The 13,948-nt window shown below is 51.1% G+C and overlaps 1 protein-coding gene across 1 annotated transcript; it reads left to right on the top strand.

Moving 5' to 3' along the window:
• The first annotated feature begins 8,027 nt into the window (after positions 1 to 8,027).
• Positions 8,028 to 12,533, top strand: TRIM47 (tripartite motif containing 47). The gene is made up of 6 exons (XM_066381240.1): positions 8,028 to 8,780; positions 9,834 to 9,929; positions 10,210 to 10,440; positions 10,619 to 10,817; positions 11,273 to 11,347; positions 11,612 to 12,533. The coding sequence occupies exons 1-6, from the start codon at positions 8,112 to 8,114 to the stop codon at positions 12,250 to 12,252; spliced, it is 1,911 nt and encodes a 636-aa protein (XP_066237337.1). The 5' UTR covers positions 8,028 to 8,111; the 3' UTR covers positions 12,253 to 12,533.
• The last annotated feature ends 1,415 nt before the right edge of the window (positions 12,534 to 13,948 follow it).

Genomic DNA, 13,948 nt, shown 5'->3' with positions numbered 1-13,948 from the left:
ACAGCGGAATGGTGGAGTCTTGGTAGCATTGTGCGGGGTGAAATAAGCGAATCAGAAAAAAACAGGAACTGCAGGATTCCATACATTGGTGGGACATAAAAGCGAGACTAAGAGGCATGGACAGGAGTGTGGTGGTTATTGGGGGGGGGAGGAGGGAGAGGGGGAGGGGAGGGGTACAGAGAGAACTGGATGGAGGGTGGCGGAGGACGATCTCTCTTCGGGTGATGGGTATGCAACAGAACTAAATGACAAGATAACCTGGAAATGTTTTCTTTGAATGTATGTACCCTGATTTATTGATGTCACCCCATTAAAATAAAATTTTATTTGAAAAAAAAAAAGACTTATTTACTCATTATTGAACACTCAAATTATTTTATTTGAGGCTATAAAAATACTGCCATGATGAATATTTTTGAGCAGGGAGCTTTGCACAAGCCATATTTACGGCTTGTACTTAGGTACATAAGCTGAAGTGGAATTGCGTGACAGAAAAACAGTGAGCAACTGAAGATTTTGTTTTCATACAAAAGAAGAAAACGAAGCACCCTTGAGTCAAGTTGCTCTTCTCTCTGCCCACTGTACCCTATCACATCAGCTGATGTGTTGGCACCTCGGCCTGCCAAGTGTCAGCACACCGCTGGGTCCTTTTTGCTTCGGTATTTTGCTGTTCATAAAATGCTTCCATGAAGATCCCTGCACATGTCTTTGCTTGTGTTTCTGGCTGTGGGGCTGCTATAATTTTATTATTAGAAACGTCCCCCTTCTTGATCTGAGTGGTGATTACAAGGGTGTATACTGTACATACAGGTTTTATGTACTCGCATGTAACTATTTCACAAAGTGGTGTTTTTTTTTAAAGAATAACCCATGAAAAAAACACATACTCCAAAATACAAAAAATATTTTTGGGTTTGTTAAAATATATCTCCCTCCCACATTGCTATCTGGACTTGGTCACTGCCATGGTTGCCTCATGGCCTTGCTTCTCAGCAGCGTGGCTCTTTGGTCAAGGACAAGGCCAGGCCTCTGATAGCTACAGCCTGAGCAAGGAACTACCAGCAAGATTCCTTAGGTGGGAAGGTCCCCAAACTTGAGAAGGGGTTTCTAACACGGGGGAGACTGACAGTAACAGGAAGCAGGCAGAACCTCACTGACAGCCAGGCTAAGGCCTAGTGGGCTAGGAAGCAGGATTGAGCTGACCATGTGGCCATCACTGCTGGCTGCCCCACAGTGCAGGTTGCAACCATCTCTCTTGATCCCAAAACCCCAACACACATGTAAAAGTGGCTGAGCCCACACTCTGCAAGGGACAGAGAAGGAAGACTGCTTCCTTTCTGCTACCATGGTGGGAAGTGTTTGGGGTCATTTTTTATCAAGTTGTTGGTCCTTTCTGTTCTGTTCTGCGGGAGTGTTCTGTGTTGTGACTATTAACCTTTATGTCATATGACAAGATGCTACTGCCATTTCTATAGAGTGTGCATTGGAGTAGTGCTCCTCTAGGTGTGGAACAAGCATTTAGAATCTCTCAGAAAGCTCCTTCAAATTCATTTCACTCGAGCCACCGTATTCTGACAGAAAAAGGCACTGCTATAGACAGGAAAGAAGCATGGATGTGAGGGTGTGACATTTGAACTGGCAGTGGGTATTTCCAGCATTTCTGCCCTATTGCTCACTGTTTCTGGGCTTCTGTAGGAAATAATCAGGAGGATGGACACACAGACAGAACAAGGGGGGGGCAGGAGAAATTTTACAAAACAGGGATGGATCCTTACAGCATAGGAAATATAGTCAATAATATTGTAATAACTATGCATGGTGCAAGGTGGGTACTAGAAATATTGAGGAGATCACTTGGTAAAGTATATGATTGTCTACCCACTATGCTGTACATCTGAAACTAATACAAAAGAATATTGAATGTAAACTGTAATTGGAAAAAAAAGATGTTTAATTAAGTATTAAAAAGAAAAGAAGCCTGACCAGGCGGTGGTGCAGTGGATAGAGTATTGGACTGGGATGCAGAGGACCCGGGTTCGAGACCCTGAGCTCGCCAGCTTGAGCGCAGGCTCATCTGGTTTGAGGAAAAGCCCACCAGCTTGAACCCAAGGTCCCTGGCTCCAGCAAGGGGTTACTCGGTCTGCTGAAGGCCCACGGTCAAGGCACATATGAGAAAGCAATCAATGAACAACTAAGGTGTTGCAACGCGCAATGAAAAACTAATGATTGATGCTTCTCATCTCTCTCAGTTCCTGTCTGTCTGTCCCTGTCTATCCCTCTCTCTGACTTACTCTCTGTCTCTGTAAAAAAAAAAAAATAAATAAATAAAAATTAAAAAAAAAAGAAAAGAAGACATGGGCTCAGAGTTGAATGGAGTTGGAGTTAAGTTGGAGACCAGAGAGGTGAGGGGTAGAGAAAGCTGCTCTTCCCCCAGCAGGAAGGGAAGGAAGGGAGCAGCACTGTGACTATAGGAAATGTGGCTTCAAGTCACGGAACTGGAAGCTAGAAGACAATGGAGCCAGGCCTTTGAGATTCAGAGGGGAAAGGATGTCCATTCTAGAATCCCATACCTAGCCAAACTGTCAATCAAGGATGAAGCCTCAACAAAGCCCTATGCAGGCACTCCCACATCCATTCTCAGAAGGCTCTCAGGGGACTTTTCAAAAGTAAGGAAATAAGTCAACAAAAGGAAAGAAAAACCAGCGATCCAACCAATGGAGTTCAACACAAAAGAGAAGTGAATAAGATTCTAAATCTCCAGAAATCTGAGCACAGCATCCACGCGGTAGCTCAAGGCTCATAAGGACAAGCTTTAGAGATATGGAGGTAAGTGCTGAAAGAAACTGGTTGTCCATGGGAGTAAGAAACTGGAGTAGGCAGGGCACGGGACTACCAGTTTTTATTATTATAAGACTCATTAAATTGTTTACTTTTTAAATTCTCTAAATATATTATTTGAAATCAATAGAAATCCATTATTTAAAATATATATTTCAGGCCCTGGCCGGTTGGCTCAGCGGTAGAGCGTCGGCCTGGCATGCGGGGGAACCGGGTTCGATTCCCGGCCAGGGCACATAGGAGAAGCGCCCATTTGCTTCTCCACCCCCACCCCCTCCTTTCTCTCTGTCTCTCTCTTCCCCTCCCGCAGCCAAGGCTCCATTGGAGCAAAGATGGCCCGGGCGCTGGGGATGGCTCCTTGGCCTCTACCCCAGGCGCTAGAGTGGCTCTGGTCGCGGCAGAGCTTGGCCTCTACCCCAGGCGCTAGAGTCGCTCTGGTCGCGGCAGAGCGACGCCCTGGAGGGGCAGAGCATCGCCCCCTGGTGGGCAGAGCGTCGCCCCTGGTGGGCGTGCCGGGTGGATCCCGGTCAGGCGCATGCGGGAGTCTGTCTGACTGTCTCTTCTCGTTTCCAGCTTCAGAAAAATACAAAAAAAAAAAAAAAATATATATATATATATATATTTCATATATATATATTTCATATATATATATTTCATATATATCTCAAAAGCATAACAAAAAGAACGTGGCTTGGATCCTATCTCAGTTTCTTTCAAAGATGCAAATGAAGCTGGGTGGCTGTTTTCCCTTGTTCGTTTTTGTTCCTGTTCAACTTCATTATTATATTTTTAAAAGCAGTACTGCAGCCAGACAGGCTCACATATGAGGTTTAAGATTTTTTCAGCTTGCACCTTCAGGGTTAAATTCTTCCTCCTCTGCAGGACTAGCTATGTGACCTGCGGCAGCATGTAGACTGCTGGAATTCCATTTCCCACCCTTCACAACACGGTCCTTGCAGGGGTAGAGAAAAAGAGGATGCAGGTGTGGACATGCTCCAGCAGAGCTCAAACATGCCAGTTGCCCTTTCCCCCAAGAGTCAATTCATTTAAAAATAATGACTAGGCCCTGGCCAAGTGGTTCAGTAGATAAAGCATTGTGTCTGCACACAAAGGTCACAGGTTCGATCCTGGTCAGGGCATATAGAAGAAGCAATCAATGAGTACACAACTAAGTGAAACAATAAGATGATTCTCTCTCTGCTTTCCTCCCTCTCTTTCTAATCAATGGAAAAATTAGAGAAAAAGAATGAATATATTAGACAAGCAACTTTAAAGCTACAATAATGCAAATGAAATATCAAAATGCTACCACCCTCACAAATCGAATCTTCATGCCTTCCTGGGAGGAGCAGATCTTTCTGAACAGGCTGTGGGGTGGGGAGCAGAGTGCTAACTGGGATGTGCCTGAGTACCCCTAACTTGAGAGGCACCCTCCAGAATAAGGCAGGTCTCAGCAAGCCCAAGCAGCCTGGCTGCCAAGCCTCAGAGCAGGATGGTGCTGGTGCCTAAGCCTCTTAACCAACCATTCTTGGTTTGGGCAAACAAGGGACACTCGTGATCAAGGGCTCCCTGTGGAAACCAATGTATGGAACTCATTAACCACCCTCCTACCAAACCAGGCACACCCAGGCCATCTTCCTCTGCTACTCCTGCCCTGAAGATCCTGCCCTAGTTTCTGCATGCCTGGTCCTAGCAATCACTGAAAGCCTAGCTCAAATGTCACTTCTTTCAAGAGTGCCTTAACAATTCCCCTTTCCTTTCCCATTAGTCCCCCAGGCAGGAGTGGGTGGCACCTCTCTTTTAATATTTAATAGATCTTAGTTTTCTTCCTTCCTATCAGGGAGGATGTCATGAGGCTCTGTATAGCATATTTCTAAGTTAGACATTCTTAACTTGGGTTTCTGGGGAGAAGTTTCTCTTTATTTTCATTGTCTTCAAGCTGAAATTTAGTATTTCTGTTATGAATGGATAGAACACTCCACAATACTATTAGCAACAGCTGTGGCTTGTTACCAATAGAAATTAAGGATTTTTTTTGCATTTTTCTGAAGCTGGAAACAGGGAGGCAGTCAGACAGACTCCCGCATGCACCCAACCGGGATCCACCCAGCATGCCCATGAGGGGGCGATGCTCTACCCCTCTGGGGTGTCACTCTGTTGCATCCAGAACCATCCTAGTGCCTGAGGCAGAGGCCACAGAGCCATCCTCAGCGCTCGGGCCATCTTTGCTCCAATGGAGCCTCGGCTGCGGGAGGGGAAGAGAGAGACAGAGAGGAAGGAGAGGGGGAGGGGTAGAGAAGCAGATGGACGCTTCTCCTGTGTGCCCTGGCCGGGACTCGAACTCGGGACTCCTGCACGCCAGGCCGATGCTCTACCACTGAGCCAACCGACCAGGGCAAGATATTTTCTTTTTTATGTATTTTTAAAAATTGATTTTAGAGAGAGGAAGGGGGAACATCAGAGAGAAACATCAACCTGTTGTTCCACCCATTTATGCATCCTTTGGTTGATTCCTGCATGTACCCAGACCACGTATTGAACCCTCAACCTTGGTGTATGGGGATGATGCTCTAGCCCACGGAGCTACCCAGCCATATTATATATCATATATGATATATCATATATCATGTGCATATATCATAGCATATTGCAGTGATGACAGAGAACTTAAAATATTTATGTTCATCACTGCTTCACAAATATAGTAATTGTTAGGTTTCCATTAGTTCTGGTTATTTACTATGTTAAACACATATATATCTTTATCACAAATTTGTTTTCTTAATATTTTGTATCTGTATTACAACATAATTGTTTTCTATAGAATCTATGCATTTTTCTTTGTGCACTTCAAAGCATTACTTTGAAAAGGGCTTTATAGACTGCACCCCTGTAAGAGGGGCCTGGGCACAGTGAGAAAGGTGAAACCCCAGCTCTAATTGGGTCACTCCTCTCTCCCCTTTATTTCTTCCACTCGGGGGTCTCAGCAGAAGGTCTGCAGGCATCAGAGTAGGCAAATTTGTCTCAATTATTCTATATTGCTAAAATAAATTTTTGGCCTGACCTGTGGTGGCGCAGTGGATAAAGCGTCGACCTGGAAATGCTGAGGTTGCCGGTTCGAAACCCTGGGCTTGCCTGGTCAAGGCACATATGGGAGTTGATGCTTCCAGCTCCTCCCCCCTTCTCTCTCTCTGTCTCTCTCTCTCTCTCCCTCTCTGTCTCTCTCCTCTCTAAAAATGAATTTAAAAAATTAAAAAAAAAATTTTAATTTTAGCATAGTTATATAGTTTTAAAGAAAAGTTGTGAAGATAATTCAGAGTTCCCATATACCTTACTCCCAATTTCCCCTTTTGTTAACATCTTACATGACTATGGTATACTCATCACAGTTAAAGAGCTAATGTGGCCCTGACCAAATAGCTTAGTTGATTAGAATGTTGTCCTGAAGCTCAGAGGTTGTGAGTTTGATCCTTGGTCAGGGCACATACAAGAACAAATGTTCCTGTCTCTCTCCTTTCTCTCTCTAGAAAAGCAAGAAAATAAACATTTTTTTAAAAAGCTAATATGGATACATATATCCTCATTAAATATTCAAATTTCCACAATTATTCAATTATTTCCACAATTTATTCAAATTTCCTCACTTTCCCCCATCTTTTCAGGAGCCCATCCAGATACGTATCATAGTCAGTCATCATGTTCTTCTCTTGGCTATGAGTTTCTCAGCCTTTCTTTTCTTTTTTTTTTTTTTTTTTCAGCCTTTCTTTGTTTTTGATGACAGTGTTCAGGGGTACTCGTTAGGTATATTGCAGACTTTTCCTCAGTTGGGATTTGTCTGATTTTTTTTTAACAGAGACAGAGAGAGTGATAGACAGGGACAGAGAGATGAGAAGCATCGATCATTAGTTTTTCATTGCACATGGCGACACCTTAATTGTTCATTGATTGCTTTCTCATATGTGCCTTGACCACGGGCTTTTAGCAGACCGAGTAACCACTTGCTCGAGCCAGTGACCTTGGGTCCAAGCTGGTGAGATTTTGCTCAAACCAGATGAGCCCACACTCAAGCTGGCGACCTCAGGGTCTCGAACCTGGGTCCTTAGCATCCCAGTCCAACGCTCTATCCACTGTGCCACCGCCTGGTCAGGCTTGTCTGATGTTTTAATGGTGATTAGAATGGGGGTATCAAATTTTGGGGAGGAAGACCACCTCATATCAAGGGTACTTACTATCAACAAGACTTATCACTGTTGAACTTGATCACTTGGCTAAGGTAGTGTTTGTCAGATTTTGTTTTGGAAGAAAGTTACTATGCACAGCCCCTACTTACAGTGTGGAAAATTCTGTCTCCTTGGAGTATCTACAAAAATTATTTGAAATTCTTCTGAATGGAAAACCTGTCTATTCTCCCAGTTACTTATATATTTCAGCATGCACACCTGGATGCTTATTTTATACTTTGAGTTATAGTCCAAAGCTACTTTATTTTTTTAATGTTTGTAAACTTAACATTATTAAAGTATAAATTACATACAATAAAATGCACCATTTTAAGTGCATAGAATCTTAACAAATTTCCCCACTTGGGGAACCCCAATGATAGCTCCTGGCACACTACAGGTGCCCATAAGTGTCCATGGACCCCAACCGAATTGCTCAGACAACGGGCTTGGAGGATGACGTCAACTTCCCATTTCAGGTTTAGGAAAGTCCAAGTTCCCCACGGAGGGTAAATAGAGTCGCTAACGGACCAAAACACATCAGCAGTTATTTTCCTCTGCCGTCAGCAGTTCAGGAACTTTGCTAATGGTGCAGAGAAGGGTTCTGGTGGACGAAAGTGCTGGGTTGACACACTGGGCTCCCCTGGCCTGGCCATGGTGGGGGAGACTTGGAAGAGTAAGGGAGGGGTGAACTCCTTCCTAGGTTTTTTCAGGTGTGTCTCCTCCCCTGGCATTCTCTGCCCTCCATCCTCCCTCTTATACACCTTACAGCAGCGCCCTCCTGTCAGATCCGCGGGCCCACGTGGGGCCATCGCTCAGAAGCCCTTTGGTGTTCCGCGGGGCCCAGAGGCGGCCCAACTGCTCCGTCAGAGCAGGGCCTGGGTGTCAGGAACTGCTTAGGCGGGCCTGTAGCGCTGGGGGGCGGTTCAAGCTGAGAACCGACGGGGGCGGGACCTTTGGCTTCTGTCCCAGGGGGCGGATCCCCGGAGCAAATGGTCAAGTCCCTCCCAGGCAAGAGCAGCACACAGGCGGTGCCCAAGCGGCCGCGGAGCCATGGACGGCAGTGGGCCCTTCAGCTGCCCCATCTGCCTGGAGCCGCTGCGGGAGCCAGTTACGCTGCCCTGCGGCCACAACTTCTGCCTCGCCTGCCTGGGCGCACTCTGGCCGCACCGCGGCGCGGGTGGCGCCGGCGCATCTGGAGGCGCGGCCCGTTGCCCGTTGTGCCAGGAGCCCTTCCCCGACGGCCTGCAACTCCGCAAGAACCACACGCTGTCCGAGCTGCTGCAGCTCCGTCAGGGGTCGGGCCCCGGGCCCAGCCCGGCCTCGGGCCCGACCCCCGATTCCGCCGCACCCAGTGCGCGGGCCAGCGCCCCGGAGCCGTCAGCTCCCTGCGCGCCCAAGCCGTGGCGGGATGGCGAAGAACCGGTGCGCTGCGATGCGTGCCCCGAGGGCGCCGCCCTGCCCGCCGCGCTCTCCTGCCTCTCCTGCCTCTCTTCCTTCTGCCCCGCGCACTTGGGTCCGCACGAGCGCAGTTCCGCGTTACGCGGACACCGGCTGGTTCCGCCGCTGCGCCGGCTGGAGGAGAGCCTGTGTCCGCGCCACCTGCGGCCCCTCGAGCGCTACTGCCGCGCCGAGCGCATGTGTCTGTGCGAGGCCTGTGCCTCCCAGGAGCATCGGGGCCACGAGCTTGTGCCACTGGAGCAGGAGCGCGCGCTCCAGGAGGTGGGGCGCGGGCACCGCTGGCGGGTCGAGGCGGGCGGGTGACCTGCCCCGCTAGCTGCCCAAGGGTCTTGCCCCACCCCCATCCTTCCCTGGTTGGTCAATTTTGTCCTGTAACTTGAGGATCTTTGCTGTTCTTTCCAGCCCTGACAATCTCTTCCTCTCACTGTAGGACATTCTGCTCGAGATGGAATGGGGGTGGTGAGGGAGGATCCAGTGAGAACGCGAAAAGGACTCGGACGGCGGGCTGGGGGGCCTGAAGCCTCAGCGGGGCCTAAGGGGATCTAAGGCAGGAAGGCTCTGGGGTAGGCCCACGGGTTTCTGGGCGGCTGACTCTCGCAGCGCAGCTGATAAACCAGGCAGGCTCATGCGAGTCCCAGCTCAGATTTGCCCAGGGCTGAGGCAGCGGGTTTAGATGGATGTGGCAGGCGACAGAAATGTGGTGGAGCACACAGACTGCTCTGTACAGCTGTTCCGGGGCCCTTGGTGGGAGCCTGTGCGCTAGTCTGTCCACTATTTCCGCCCCCAGTTTCCTTTGGCCTCCAGCCCGGTCTTGGCGCCTCAGTCCTTAGGATTTTCCGTCTCTCCTGCCTGGAGCTGTGACTCATAAGACCTAGCGGATTTGCCTGGAATCCCCATTTTTCAGGCCTGGATTGGGGGCACAGAGTCTTTGAGGACAGGGATCCCCAGAACAGCTGAATGCCCACTCATGCAGCCCCTCACCCCATTCCCTGCCTCTTCCCCACTGAAGGAAGTTCTCAAATAAGTGTGAGTGACATTGAGGACCATGGACAGCCTTGTACTTGCCCACTGGTCAGAGAGGGGAGGTAGACAACTACGGCCACCCCGCACTCTCCCTGGGCATTTGGGCATGGCACCACCCTGGGTTTGAGGCATCTCTGGCATATTGTGGGACATTATGGCCACTCCCAGTCCCACCTATGCACAGATAGCACTCCCAGGTCACCCCTCTCCTGCTCCTGGATGAGGCCTGGGATGCCAGGGCAGGGTTATGGTTTCTACCAGACTCCTACTCATGAAGGATGTCATCCACAGGCCGAGCAGCCCAAAGTGCTGAGTGCTGTGGAGGACCGCATGGATGAGCTGAGCGCCTGCATTGCACAGTCCCGGCGGACGGTGGCCCTCATCAAGGTCAGACCCAACCCTAACCCTGTCCCCTCCTGCAGTAAACTCCTGACATTGTGAGCTTGCAACGTGGTTCCGTCCATTCCAAGGAAGCTTATGCTCAGGGCATTGCGCAGTCTCACTGAGCACGTGTCTCCCCTGACCTGGCATAGACTCAGGGCAGCTCCAGCTGGTCCCTCTGTCCCCTCAACAGGGTAAGGTGGGATGGGGGGGTCTGGGAAGGATAGAGCCCAAAGAGTAATGTCCTTTGTCCCCTCACCGCTGCTCCCACTGTCATCCTGTGCAGAGTGCAGCCACAGCAGAGCGGGAGAGGGTGAGCCGGCTGTTTTCAGAAGCTGCAGCCACTCTGCAGGGGTTCCAGACAAAGGTGCTGAGCTTCATTGAGGAGGGGGAAGCAACCATGCTGGGCCATGCCCAGGGCGACCTTCGGAGGCAGGAGGAACAGCGTAGTAGGCTAAGCCGGGCTCATCACAACCTCACTCAGGTCCCTGAGGCCGATTCAGTCAGCTTCCTGCAGGTGAGAGCAGCTCTTCAGATTAGAGGGGACACAGGGAAAGGGATGGGGGCAGGAGGCTGAAGGAGAAGGTGTGGGTGCCCTAGCCTTCAGGGCTGTGACAGCTCCTTGCAAAGCTGTCTCACCCCCGCCTCAGAGGAACTATGGTCAGAGGGCCTTAATGGCCATTTATCTGGCACAGGAGCTCCTAGTACTCAGGCTGGCCCTGGAGGAGGGGTGTGGCCCCAGGCCTGGTCCCCCACGGGAGCTCAGCTTCACTAAGTCATCCCAAGCTGTGAAAGCACTGAGAGAAGTGTTGACCATGGCCTGCGCCAGCCAGTGGGAGCAGCTGCGGGGCCTGAGCAGTGATGAGGATGGGCAGCAGAAGCTCAGCACAGAAGGTGGGTGTCCCCTCCAAGTGACTCACCTTTCCCCAGTCTTTCCTCATGGGCCTCCAGGCCTGCTGCCCATTCGGGAGTAGAGGATGGAAACTGTGCCTGTTGCAGGGTGGAACCCGAATATTGCTGGTGACCAGAGCCAGCATCCTGTAATGACCAGTTAGTAGGTTTGGCCACAGCCTACAGGGCAGAGGGTGCTTCTCCTAGCCTACCCTTCAACTTCAGAGGGGTTGAGGTCTGGGGGAAAATGGAGAAAGGGGAAGAAACTGAGAACCAGGCATATATGTGATCACAGGCTGCCCTATTTTGAGCTGTGTGCCCATCCCAGAAGGTTTGGGATTCTGGGAGGAACTGGGGGAAGGAAGGAATTCGGGTCACAGCTATGGGAGGGGCACCTTGCATAGCAGCTCAGTCCCAGGGAGCTAGAGAACCACCTCCCCACTGTCTCCTCTTTGCAGCCGATGCTGAGACCCAGGACCCAGATAGCACCGGCCACCTGGAGAGTGAGGCGTCCAGGGATTACTTCCTCAAGTGTGAGTAGACCCTGGGCTCTGCTCTGTTCACACTGGGCCCTACGATGGCTGCAGTGCTGGGTCCCAGCACACAAGTGATTAGATTGCCCTCCTAGATTCACGGGTGAACTAGGCCAGCTGACAGGGCACTCTCCAGAGGATGCAGTAGTGCTTACTGCAAAGATGGAGAGAGGCTGTGTTTGGGGAGGCAGGCACCTAGGGAAGGGGGCACCCCATCTGAGCTTGGCCCTGAGCCCTGCATCTCTCTCCCGTCCATGGGAACAGTTGCCTACATTGTGGACCTGGACAGTGATACGGCAGACAAGTTCTTACACCTGTTTGGAACCAAAGGTGTGAAGAGGGTTCTGTGTCCCATCAACTACCCAGAATCGCCCACCCGCTTCACTCACTGTGAGCAGGTGCTGGGCGAGGGTGCCCTGGACCGGGGCACCTACTACTGGGAGGTGGAGATCATTGAGGGCTGGGTCAGCATGGGGGTAATGGCTGAAGATTTCTCCCCACAAGAGCCCTATGACCGGGGCCGGCTGGGCCGCAATGCCCACTCCTGCTGCCTGCAGTGGAATGGACGCAGCTTCTCCATCTGGTTCAACGGGCTGGAGGCTCCCCTGCCTCACCCCTTCTCGCCCACAGTCGGGATCTGCCTGGAATACGCAGACCGAGCCCTGGCATTCTATGCTGTGCGGGATGGCAAGATGAACCTTCTGCGGAGGCTGAAGGCTACCAGGGCCCGTCGGAGTGACCCCCTAGCCTCCCCCATTGACCCCTTCCAGAGCCACCTAGATGGCTACTTTGCAGGGCTTTTCAGGAGCAGGCTGAAGCCCGCCTTCTTCCTGGAAAGTGTGGATGCCCATCTGCAGATTGGGCCTCTCAAGAAGTCCTGCATATCTGTGCTGAAGAGGAGGTGATGCAGGGGGCCTGGGGCCACCTGCAGCTGCCTCAGCTTCTGGCACACTTGCAGCTCTGCGACTCCCACTAGCCCCATGGAATGCACAGCCCTGGTGTCCCACATGGCTCCAGCACTTTCATTTCTAGAGGCTTCCAGCTTCATACACTTGGTCTTCCACTTCTCAGGGAGGAGGCTCCCAGGCCCTTTCAAGTGCCTTGTTTCTGGGAGAGAGCCTCAGCTGGGACAGCTCCAGGCTAACCCAACCCCTCCTTTTCCTCCTAGGACAGTGCCTGGCACATGGTAGGCGCTCAATAAACATTTGTTGAATGAATGACTCCCTTTTCGATCCTTTTCTCCACCCAAGAATTCCCAGTATTTCTCATCTTTTAGGAGCTGGTCCTGAAAGGGAGGAGAAAGGAACAAAGCCCTTAATCCCAAGAGTCCTGTTGAGAGGTAGTGCCCTGGCCCTGGAAGAGGGGCTAAAACAGGTTGTCTGCCACTTGGGGACAACCCTACTCCCAGGTTCTGGACAGGGGCAACTAGAGGTGCTTCTCCCATGGGGGTCCAGCCCCGTGGTCATTCTGACTGCCCGAGTGTTTGTTTTGGATGGCCAGGTTTCCATCAGCTATTTTCATCCTTAGTGCCACAGTCTTATTCTAGACCTGCCCTACGGTGTTTGTGACCAAAATTAAATGCAGACATCATACCCCCGAGAGCAGGATACTTGGGCGTAGGCAAGCAAGTTTGAGACCTAGTTTTTCACACATATAACTTCTCAGTGCATGAAGGATGGGACTGAGCTGACCCCAGGGTGTGGCTGAAGTGGAGAACATCCACAATAAAGGGACCTGTGTGCTTTGGAATCTGCCTTATGCCTCTGTCTCTGTGGGCTCTGCACCCAGCTGTGCAGCTGGAACAGTGCTTGGCCTTCAGCCTGGGGAGACCCACACCCTGCACCCCAGCAGATCTTCTCTCCCAGGAAGGCCCAGTGCTCCCTGCTGCCCCCAAACCCCCATCCTGGCCTGGGATGCCCCAGTTCTGCAAAGAGATGGTGTGCTCCCTGAAGTACAAGGTGTGTTTCCAGGTCAGCCCCCTCCTCTTTCAGTTCTCTATGGCTCAAGGGCCCCAGAGAAGACCCCAGCAGACAAGGCTGGGGCAGACAGAGGCCTCTCAGCGCCTGGCTGAGGTCAGTCGAGACAATGGGTGAGTTATGCAGCCAGACAGCAAGGCCATACAAGTTCTGCCCTGGCTGCCTTAGCAGCTAAAAATAGTCCCTCCTGCAGCTAGGGCTTCAGCCCAGGCAGCCAGGATGTTGTTTTTTGGGGCGGGGCCTCCTTGCTGCTGGTGCTTTGTGTTCAAAGCTCCATTCCCTAGACAGCAAAGGTTTACCCAGGCACTGGGACTAATGTGGGAGGCTGCTCTGTGGCTGTCACACTGTGGACTCATGGTGGCTTCTCAGAGTCCCCTCACCCATCAACTTTCAATCCCCTCCCCCATGCTTCACAATGCCCACCCCCTCGGGTCCTTGACCTGCAGGGCCCTGGCATGTTAGCCAGACAGACGAGGACTGGTGCTTCCTGGGTAGAAGTCAAGTCTGACTTGTCAAGCCTGCAACCACAGCATCCTTTGCCTCCTGCGGCGGTTTCCAGCTCCCCAAACATCCATGGAGCTTTGTGCATTTTCACCCCAATCCACAGCATTCCAGCTTCACAACT

Source organism: Saccopteryx leptura, chromosome 4 (genome assembly GCF_036850995.1).
Source record: "Saccopteryx leptura isolate mSacLep1 chromosome 4, mSacLep1_pri_phased_curated, whole genome shotgun sequence".
Lineage (NCBI taxonomy): Eukaryota > Metazoa > Chordata > Mammalia > Chiroptera > Emballonuridae > Saccopteryx > Saccopteryx leptura.
Note: the sequence above shows the minus strand (reverse complement) of the source record. Positions and strands in the feature narration are given on the sequence as shown.

Excerpts from the sequence above, each read along its gene's own strand:
- TRIM47 (XM_066381240.1), top strand. The coding sequence starts at position 8,112 with ATGGACGGCAGTGGGCCCTTCAGCTGCCCCATCTGCCTGGAGCCGCTG. Across the intron at positions 9,930-10,209 it reads GGACGGTGGCCCTCATCAAG|AGTGCAGCCACAGCAGAGCG; the intron begins GTCAGACCCAAC and ends CATCCTGTGCAG. Across the intron at positions 10,818-11,272 it reads GCAGAAGCTCAGCACAGAAG|CCGATGCTGAGACCCAGGAC; the intron begins GTGGGTGTCCCC and ends TCCTCTTTGCAG.